Here is an 11,282-nt window from a genome sequence, read left to right on the forward strand (position 1 = left end):
TAATCTCACTTTGGTGTCAATAGAGGGACCAAACCTGGTACTATTTTTTGCATGACATAATGGCTTAAGGGGTAGTTTGGTCATAGCTGATGTTGTAGAAAAGGTAGAAGTAGCAGTAGTACTATAGGCGTAGAACAAAATGCCTATTCTGATTCTTTGAGCTACTGATTTTGGTGGAATCTTTTTGGCCCATATGTACATAATCAATTAGCATTTATGCACTGCTAATAAATGCTCTGGTGTCTTGGCATGTAAAAGGCAACATTTTTCTTGGATGAATTCCATTTAGACATTTATTTTTATTATAAATGAACAAAAACATTAGTAACAGCAAATGAAGTAGAGGAATAACAAGATGCTGCCAAAATGGATACAGTAAAGTTGGCCTCGATGATAGGTTTAGGCTGTTACAAATGTACTATAATTCCCAGACCATCATGCTACACATGGTAACAGCCTCCAGGTTACCGGTACCCAGCAGCCTTTGGTCCCAAGTGTCTTATGGATCCTGTGGGACTGTTACTGTTCTGAATCAAGACAAACCAGTGGCTTTCAGGGATTAACTTAGAGGCCCAAAACACACACACACCCAACATGCACCCAGTACTCAGCATGGAGCGGTTAGATCCCAGATAACACCTGTCTGTCTGATAAATATAGCAAACCACATAGTGTTTCTCAACCTGCTAAATCAGCTGATGTATCTTAGTCAATATAACAGGTTAAAAAAAATAATTAAAAATGTATTACTCTGCAATACCACGTGTTACAGTGGCCATGTTTTCATGTACACCAATAATCTAATCACCTGATTACCCTCTAGAGTTATGAGAGTTTTTAAAATGGCATATAAAGATCTGATGTGAGTGATCACAGCATCAGTTTAAGGACAGAACCTTAATTGTAGCCTATACTGTATTGTGAAAATCTTTTTCAGAGTTTAGATTTCTGGCTAGGACAAATTCAAATACACTGGCTGCAAGATAGAATTATCGGTAATGTATCTAAATTAAAATGTCAAGTAATGTAATGTCTTGTAGAGTCATTTACTGGTAACATACTTGTCCACTTCCAGCACAATCGTGTTGCTACAGTGAAACGGACACATAGTAGCAGACTTCCTGTCCCACATAAAGATGATACAGAAAGTACTACTGGGCTCATGTGCTGCTTTTGTGACTTGTCCTAACCACATCGAGCTATGCCGTTTGTCGGGTGAGTGCCTATAACTTTTCACTTATTTAGCTGATATGAAAAACAGTATGAAATAAAATGACAAATTTAAGCCTTTTAACCTTTATGCATTTGTGTCAAAGCTAACATCATTGTATCTGCAGTAGACTGGGTTTCCAGCTCTGTAAAGACTGAGGTAAAGGTCATCCTCAACAACAAACACTGACTGTGATTGTCCGACTCTGTGACTTGTCTATGTGGTATTAACACGCTTTTTGTGTCTTTTCCACATCTTTCTCTAAAAACATCACCTCTTTTCAGACATTTAAGAAAAAACTTTCTTTAGTTTTTCTTAGTGGCGTTTTAGTTTGATATATATACGGAATAGTAATTGCAGGAGATGTAATTATAGTAATTTATATCTGAATTATATAATAATGAAGTTAGGCATATTCTACAGGCTACAAAATACATAGAACATACATACACCAACATACAGCATTTCATCAGTAAGTTTGAATCCATTAAGGAGCATGACATCAAAATCACCTTTTATTTATGGCCATGTTAAAAATCTTTTTAATTACCAGAAGAAGAAATGAGCTGCCATTACAAAATAATTTAAAACTATAACAAACTATGATGAAGCTCAATATGAATATTACTATTATTATCAACTCTCTAGGGAAAATAAAAATTCTATAGTCTCCAACTCTAAGGTTTTGTGTGCATTTTACTGCACTTATCACCGCCCACTCTCCCAGGCAACGGCTGACCTTGTCAGCACAGACCTTTTGACTGTGTTCTTGTAACTTTTGAAGCTCAGACCCCCCTTAGACCTCTGTAAAGCCTCCCTGTATAACTGCTGCTGCTCCTCTCTAGATCTGTGTGTTTTCATCATGAAGAGGACAGCTACTACTCTGATGTTTCTGTGTCTTTGGACAAATACTGGCACCTACACTGCTCCACCAGGTAAGGTTGCTTCATGCACACATTTTAGTAATCCTGCATTATTATTCTGTCTACATCTCCAAATCTCAATATGTTGTAATTTCATGTCAAATGTAGTAATGTAAAGACGTAATACTTATAACTATAAATAGATCAGCAAATAGTGCAATATGGGCCCTTTGATTACTAAATCTTTGGCAGTTAAGTGTGCACTATGTAATTTTTTCTGGTAGAGTCCACTACTTGTTTCTCTGTTGACATGTTCTTGTTTTGTCTGGAATGTTCAATGGTATGCTTATATTATTTCACTCTATGTGTATTCAATTACAGATGTTTTTATTGCTACAAAATATTCTGGCAAAACATAAGTACTTACTCTCCACAGATCTGGTGTGTAATTTGAACTGGTGGCATCAGCTGCTTGTCCCTATGGAGATGTATCAATTTAATGCTAAGTGGAGCATTAAAGACAAAGCAAACTCTATGTAGTCAAGCAAGTGTCACAACCTTCACCAGAAAAGTTACATAATATATACCTTCAACACTTCTTGCAGATTTTCAGTGCACTATTCAATATGTGACTGTGACAGTATGATTGTTGGTCTAACATATATAGCCGTAGGTTCAAAGTGTGGTGTTCCTGAGGTGTGGAGTCCTCTGTTGCATGCTCTGAGAGTGGTTGGAGGAGCTGAGGCCACACAAGGATCGCACCCATGGCTGGTCAGTGATGTTGTCAGACAATGTCTTCACACTTCCTCCTTCCTTCCTTCCTTTTTTAATATATACAGTTGAAACCAGAAGTTTACATACACTATATAAAAAGACACATACACTTTTTTCTCACTGTTTGACATGAAAACAGACTAAACTTCATCTATTTCCTAAATGCCAGAATAATATTTTTTATTTCTTTCTCAAAGTCAGACATTTACATACATTTCATTTGTATTTGGTACCATTGTCTTTAAACTGTGTGATTTGGGTCAAACATTTTGAATATTCTTTCACAAGTTTCTCACAATCATTGGCAAGAATTTTGACCCATTCCTCTTGACAGAACTGGAGTAAATGAGCCAAGTTTGTAGGCCACCTTGCTCCCACATGCTTTTTGAAGTCTGGCTATAAATTTTCAATAGGATTGAGATGGAAAGGGCTTTGTGATGGCCACTGCAAAACATTGACTTTGTTATCCTTAAGCCACTTTGTAACCAGTTTGGCAAAGTACTTTAGGTCATTATACATTTGGAAGACCTATTTGCCCCCAAGTTGTATTTTCCTGGCTGATGTCTTAAGATGCTGCTTCTGTAAGTCCACATAATATTCTTTCTTCATGATGTCATCTATTTTGTGAAGTGCACCAGTCCCTCCTGCAGCAAAACAACCCCACAACATGATGCTGCCACCCCCATATTTCACAGTTGGGGTGGTGTTCTCAGGCTTGCGATCTTCAGTCTTTTTCCTCCAAACATAATGATACTCATTATGGCCAAACAGTTGCATTTTAGTTTTGTCAGACCACAGGACATGTCTCCAAATGTTAAGGTCTTTGGCCCTGTGTGAATTTGCAAACTGTAATCTGGCTTTTTTACATTTCCTTTGAAGTAATGGCTTCTTTCTGGCAGAGTGGCCTTTCAGCCCATGTTGATAAAGTACTCATTTCACTGTGTATAATGACAAACTCTTACTGGCTTCTGCAGCATCTTAACATGGTCTTTTGCTTTTGTTCTTTGGTTGATATGCACATTTCGGACCAAAGCACGTTAATTTCTCAGATACAGAACCGGTCTCCCTACTGAGCGGGATGATGACTGGACATTTGCATCATGTTTATACTTGCATATAATTGTTTGAACAGATGACAAAGAAGCAGTGTGTTTCATGTGTGCCTTCAAATACATCTGCATCCGTGTCTCTAATTAAAATAAGTAAAATAGTGAAATAATAATTAATAATAATATAATAATTAAATTCACTGCCTTTTTGTTTGAGTCCAAATTCTTATCATATATAGCAAAAATTATATGTTCAAAGTTTAAAGCACTTCTTCCTTCCTCTTCTGTGTCCTCATCTGTGACACAAACTGACACTTGCATCATCACAGGGTTTGCTGTGTCTTGCTGTCTGACGACCTACATTAAAGACTAGAAGAACCACAGCTGTTAGACTGCGGCTGTAAACATATACTGTCTGTATCATTGCAAAAGTGATCTTTTTTAAGTGTCTAGTTTGGCATTTAGTCACATTTTGCCTAATCTCATATCTTTGCAATGAGATTATTTGTATTTTCTAGGAATATATGATAATGTTTTAACAAAGTTTACACTACACCAATCTGGTAAATGCACCTTTTTTAGCATGACACAAAGCCTCAGACATTTTCATGACCCTTAAAGCATACTATAAACAGATTTCTTTGTCTTTACTAAAACTCAGTTCCTCTGTAATGTGGTCTATATGCGTTTTACATTTAGGTGTCTCTGAGGAAAAAAAGCTATCATTTCTGTGGTGGAGCCATCTTGAGCGCCCGCTGGATAATGACTGCGGCACACTGCTTTTCATCAACATCAAGGTAAAATACAAGCAACGCAATAACTTAAACTCAACTCAATACTTAAATCTAATATTACTGCATGTTGTCATTCTTTTGTCTTTCTAGGGAGTCCCTCAGAGGTGTGCGGGTGGTGATTGGGAATTTTGACCAACGTCTAACTGATGAAGAGGAGCAAATTTTTATCATCAAGAATATTTCAATTCATGAGAAGTACCATACTACTCTACCTATGAACTATGACATTGCTCTGCTGGAACTATATCAACCCATTCATTTAGGTATGGTCTTGTCCTCTGCCATTACGTCTGCTTTGGTTACACTATATCCTGATTCATGGTTTTACAGGTAAACGGGTTCAGCCAGTATGCCTCCCTCTTCCTGATGTTCACACGCAGCCTGACACTAACTGCATTGTGGCTGGATGGGGAAGGACCAAAGAAAGTAAGTGGACTGAGTTATGATATTTAGATAAGGAAGAGAATCTAACCACCACAAGTCTTTGTACTAAATCCCACATATCACAAAATCTAATGAAGTAATAATTTAAAATCTTAGGTAAATCACCTCTTTTCAGTGTAAGTAATCATCTCTGGCATTTTATGAAGGTCTGGATAAACAGAAAGAGTTGTATTATGAGAGAGCATCAAACAACCCATACTAAGCCCATGTCACTTACTCCACACTTTGAGGCTGCTGGGGCAAACCAAAACAGAAGAACAAGTACAAGTTATACAAGTGCAAGCAGTCAAATTGAGGCTACTTAAAGTGAATTGCATTGTGTATCTCTTTCAGGGGGACATCTTTCCAGTACTCTTCGTGAAGTCCAGTTAAACTTAGTGGACCCGGCTAAGTGTAAATATGTTCTCCAGACTGTGAAAAATGCCATATTGTCCCCACAAAGGTTAAACAGACTTCCACCAGCTCTGACTGTGTTATGTGCTGGTCCAGAGACAGGGGGTAGAGACGCCTGTCAGGTAAAACACTATTACATTAGACTGAATCCATTCTCATAACCCCATGGACATGTTTCTGTAAATAGTATCCCTCTCCTCAGGGGGACTCTGGTGGACCTCTGGTATGTCCGGTGGGCTCAGCCGGCGGTCACTGGGTGGCTCTGGGTGTAACTTCCTGGGGCAAAGGGTGTGGGCGGAGCTGGGAAATGAACTCTAGTCGCCCCCCGTCGCAAAGAGGTTCTCCTGGGGTTTTCACTGATGTTAAACTGATGCTGCCCTGGATAAAGCTAACACTAAGACAGGGTAAAGCGTATAATCATAATCAGTTCAAATCTATTGTTCTACTACAACAGCAACAGTAGCGAGGGTTTTCAAGCACCATTTCACTCTGAAGTCCTTAAATAAGCCTATCTGTCTTTTTGAATGCAAGTTCTTGTAACTACTTCCGCTATGGTTAAGGCTACAATTTGCTGTGTATCCATGGGTTTAAGAGTAATGGAAGATAGAACTGTTGCCATAGCAGTTCATAATTTAAACAAAATATTATATCTTTTGAATGGTGAAAGTTTTTGTGATGGAAATTTTCAAAATGGAAATTAACCATTGCCTGTAATCTGGTGTGTTTACATTAATGTTGAATCATGTCTGTTCATTAAAATGCACTGCCTCAATCAAACAAATACAAAAATAAAATAAAAAATAAAAAAAATAATGAAATTAAATTAAATGTAATTAAATTAAATAAATGCCACGTATAACAGCAAGCTGAATGAATAGCACTAACTTGTTTTAGTGCCTTAGCATCTTAGCAAATCAACTTAAAAAACAAAAAACTTGTTGCTTTTAAACCTGGGACAAAATAGTGTATTTGGTGATGTAGTTTCATCATTTTGTTCAATAATAAATTATATTGTGTGTCTTTTCCCCACAGCTGAGTCAAAGCAGTTGGAGAGACCTTTATCCAGTGAGGTGTTTTTCTTCTCATTACAGTTTTTCATCTATATTTCATGCATGCCTGTTTGATGTGAGCAGTCTTCTGTGTGTGCCAGGACTGTGCACTGTGCAGGATGGCTCTGTGATTGACACTGAGGGGGTCATCAGAAACCCTGCCTCCCAACACCGTTACTATAACAACAATGAGTGAGTGACAGAGAATTGATTCATTATGGACTTTGAGGTGAAAAGTGACTGTGTCTTAAGTACCTATTTTTGAGGAAAGAAATATTAGATACACACAGTAATTCTAGTAGTGGTCGGCGAGGAGCAAGAAGTAAAATGTACACTTTTAATCAGCTAATACATTTGTGTGTTTTATAGACTGTGTGTATGGAGCATCAGTGCCCCTCGTGGGTCTAGCATTTTACTACAGATTGAACATTTGGATTTGGAGAATGATCCGTACTGTCTCTATGATCGACTTACTCTGTCTATAGGACCTCAAAAACCTGTTGGTGAGTTCTATACTTTTTCAGATATGAAGTAAATGTATATTATTCATTATATTAAAGTACAGGTGGACATTAATAACCGTTTTGAAAATGTAGTTCTCTATCAAGGGGAATTGGTCTGTAATAACTAGGTGTATTAGTCACAATTTTTTTCTTTTACAGGTGTATTTTGTGGAAGTGTTCATCCTAGACAATTGTACCTCATTAATTCCCATCATGCAACTGTGCTCTTCTCCTCTGATGTTAGCATAGTGGGGAGTGGATTTGTCATGAAGTACCATACCGTTCAGAGACTCACAGATCCTGGTAGGAAAAAGCATACTCAACTGTAAACACACTTTTCTTCAAGTGCCACATTCTTTTGTAGTGTTTTCATTTAATTTCACTTTGTACTCGTGTATTTTTTCTTTGAGAGTTAACAAAATACATTCAAACAGTTGCTTTAAATTAGCTTGAAGAAAACTGCACGTGCTATCGTATCCATATAATTTGTGCAAACAGAAAGACATTGCCAGTCTGACTGACTCTTGGGATGGGGGCAGGTGGTTGTCCCATGACGGACATAATGAGCTGCGCAAGATACACAGCAGGCCTCTGTTGCCATAGTGCTTGTGGGTATGAAGAATAGGGAATTACAGATAAAGGGCTTTGAGTCGGATAGATTGTACATGCAGTGAGATCATGTACAATACCACTTAACTACTTTACTACCTGAGGTTTACCAGGTTTTTAGATACTTTACACAACGGCACTTAAAGGATGGTTTCTTGTGTGCTTTTAATCATGTTAAAATGTTGTGACCTCTTCAAAAACATACCTGGAGTTGTGTTTTGTTTCATTCACACATGTTTTTAGTAACTCTGTTCTACCTTGTGATGTCATGAAGTTACAGTTTTCAAGTTAGCTGCTACCTTTTACCTTTAGTTCAGAAGACATTGGCAATTCCAGGGTTAAAAGCATCCAAATGGTTCTCGTGAAGGTGTATTGAGTTTAAAACATAGTGGAGCACTTCCTGTACCACATGACATCACAAGGTGGAATAGAGTGTTTTCAGTTTGAGAGAAGAACTCAAGTGTGAATGAAACAAAACACAGCTCAATGTTTTTGATGAGGAAACAACATTAGAACAGAGATCATAAAACAGCATGACAAACCTTTACAAACCTTTTACAACATTTGTAGTAGTTGCCAATACATAATCTAATCATAATCATAAAGCTAAAATATTTCAGTGGGCTATATCCATTGGCTTTTGTTTAGGGTGTGGCACAGTTGTTCTGGTGCAGAATGAGACCAGCATCCACAGCCCTGGCTACCCACAACACTACATTAACAACTGTATGTTCAGATGGGTGATCTATGCATCCCAGGGACACATCATCAAGGTAAAACAGAGTACAGACATGTAATGAATTCCTAAACTAATGGCAATAACAATTGTTTCTGCCCACAGCTCAGATTAACAGATTTTGAGTTGGAGGAGTCCAGCAGATGCCTTTATGATTCCCTGGTGGTCAATGGCGACGTGATGGGAGCAGATGAGATAGGTACATACAACAAAATGCTAAAACATGAAACAAAGTGACTATTACAATGCATTTTGCTGGTGTTTACAGCGGTGCTTTGTGGCAGCGGTCTTCCTCCTCCTGTCATCTCCTACCACAGTGTTATGGTCCTTCAGTTCATGTCGGACAGCAGTGTGACTCACAGAGGCTTCAGTGCCAATATTGAGTTCATCCACCAATCAGGTTTGTTTATAATTAGATTTGTGTTTGTCTCATAGTACACATACAGGCACGTATTACCAAAATTATTCATCCAAATTCGACTTAATGAGTTAATATGAGAATGACTATATCTGTGTATCAGTGTCTCAGCAAAGAAACTCTGAGACTCCTACTCCTACTCACTGAATAGCCCTGACAATAATACATAGAGAATAATCAATTAATACTTATAACACAGTTGCTTGACATTGTTTTGTAAAGGCTAATTGTGTGTACAAGTACAGTATTGCACTGTAATGATAAAAAGGTCAACAAATATCATGATTTTTCATTCATCATTTGTTTTGCAGATTTGAATCAGGAGAGTGAGCCATGTGGGAAAAGGTACAGCAAGGATCAGATCACATCTCATGGTTAGTATTGTACTAAGCCTATTTACTACTTCAATATACAATTTAATTAATGCACATTTCGTCCCATAAATAACTCTTAAAGCTACCATTTGTAGTTAGTTGGCTGATCTGGCCCTGTTGTAGATCTAGACCACTAGATCTGTACATTACTGGTGTCTGGCAGTGTGACAAAAGAAGAACAGAGAGGACAGGTCTGAACAAAGGTCAGGTGAGGGAGGAACAGGTTTCACACCTGTCATTTACTGGTTAAAAAAAAAAAAAAAAAAAACTGGTAAAAACCTCAAGTAAACATACAGCTTTAATGTAGTATGTATGTAATCTCACAAGTAAGTAATGAAACATTACACTTAGTAGTTGCAGTGTGCTGATCTGAAACTACTGTCAGACTTATCAGAATTCTTTCATCATTGTTTGTCAGTACACAGGGCTGTGCAGTTAGTCTCTGTGTAATGTTGTGACCTAAACAATGCGTTAGTGTCAGTGACATTTAGTGAGGCACTGGGGCATTTCACACAGGTTGCACCCAACCAGTTACTCTGGTTAACAAGCTAAAAAGTTCAAATGGGACGTGTTAGACTCAAAGTTTGGGTTTTTAAAGGTGAAATTATTCAATCTATTTAACTGTAATCATAACATTTGATTTATGCACATATTCCAGTAAATTAAATGTGTACTGTTATGTTGGATGGTGCATGGTTTCTAAGTTCTAGGATTTTTTCTTTTTTTTTTTCTTTCCTTTTTGTTATCACATCTTTGTTTTTTTAGAAAACACCTCCCACTACCCAAATATACACTGCAAGCTGTTCACACATGGTACTTGGTTTAGTAGGTTTAATAGTTGCGCAGCTATTTTGAAGGACTACTACTACATTACATAGGCCTAATGGTTAAAAAGAGTGGAAGAGTAGTCCTACAAATGATCATGTGCTTTATTAGACAATGGCAGTAGAAACAACTTAGCACAACCCCTCTCTGCTCTAAAACAAAAATAGGAAAAGGTATTAGGGCCTATGCAGTACCCTAATATGGTCTACAAGTGTGCTATGTGCAAAATGTGCAAAAGTGCTAATATTTTAAAAGTTGTACAAGTGTAGTCGCTGTTATTTGATGTTTGTTCTTCCCTGGTGTTGCTGCTGATACCTGTTCCTCTCACCACACCCCACAGCTCCTCTGGGACAGCACTAAGCTTCCACATATTTCCAGGCTCTTTACAATAAACAGTGACTCTGCCCACGCATTTCTATCAACTGTTTATACAAAGCTTAAATGTGAACTTTTGTCAAGATATTATCAATAGGCTACCATATTAATACAGTTTAGTGCTATATTCTGCTGTTTATAAAGGCCTATCTTTAACTTGACTCCATGTTAGTCTAAATAACACGATCAAAAATAGTTATGTAATGATGTCACAGTTAACTACCTTTACAGTTCAGGATATTTAGTGTTATTTATCCTGCTGGTATCCAGGCGATAGTAATCACACAAATAGCACTTTGGCTCCATCCTGTGGTTAGAACGTGTATTTGAAAATGAAAGTTGAAAATTACTTCTTGAAAGATAATTATTAAAGATTAGATGGGAAAAGTACTGTATTGTGTACTGTGTTTCTCTCTGTGTATTCACAGAGTCTCCGACTGGTCAGAGAAAAGTGGACCATGAATCAGAGGATCTAACACAGAGCACAGAGCCCTCTGTGCAAATGAGGCTGGGATCAGACAATCTGGACTTTACATATGAATCCTCTGAGACTGAGTAGCAGACAATACTTTTAAATGGAAAGTAAATGTGCTAATGTGTCCCCTGATGCACTGAGGTTTGAATTTATGGTGTGTGTTGTATGACATCTGCAAACTGAACTGCTCTTTGGGTTTGGGAAAAAAGTTGTTGACTGATTGACTGAGTGAATACATGCATTTCAAATATTTCTCATAAATAAGTAATTAAATTATGAGCATCCATAACAGAATGAAGTTTGCTGGCTCAATAATTTGAGGATGTAAGGTAAAAATGTGTTTTTGGCTTATTTGAAATGTTCAGAGTTTCTGTCCTGAAATAGTGTGTTG

At 37.5% G+C, this 11,282-nt stretch overlaps 1 protein-coding gene across 1 annotated transcript; it reads left to right on the top strand.

The window, feature by feature from the left end:
* The first annotated feature begins 1,201 nt into the window (after nt 1–1,201).
* Nucleotides 1,202–11,079, top strand: LOC129456288 (ovochymase-2). The gene is made up of 17 exons (XM_055222219.1): nt 1,202–1,215; nt 2,056–2,145; nt 2,715–2,844; nt 4,596–4,693; nt 4,781–4,953; nt 5,021–5,116; nt 5,468–5,649; nt 5,730–5,931; nt 6,560–6,592; nt 6,678–6,768; nt 6,946–7,079; nt 7,239–7,382; nt 8,337–8,461; nt 8,530–8,623; nt 8,693–8,824; nt 9,154–9,216; nt 10,845–11,079. Exons 1-17 carry the CDS (start codon nt 1,202–1,204, stop codon nt 10,973–10,975), a joined length of 1,932 nt encoding a protein of 643 aa, XP_055078194.1. The 3' UTR covers nt 10,976–11,079.
* Nucleotides 11,080–11,282: the final 203 nt, after the last annotated feature.

The sequence above is a fragment of the Periophthalmus magnuspinnatus genome, chromosome 6, assembly GCF_009829125.3.
Source record: "Periophthalmus magnuspinnatus isolate fPerMag1 chromosome 6, fPerMag1.2.pri, whole genome shotgun sequence".
Lineage (NCBI taxonomy): Eukaryota > Metazoa > Chordata > Actinopteri > Gobiiformes > Gobiidae > Periophthalmus > Periophthalmus magnuspinnatus.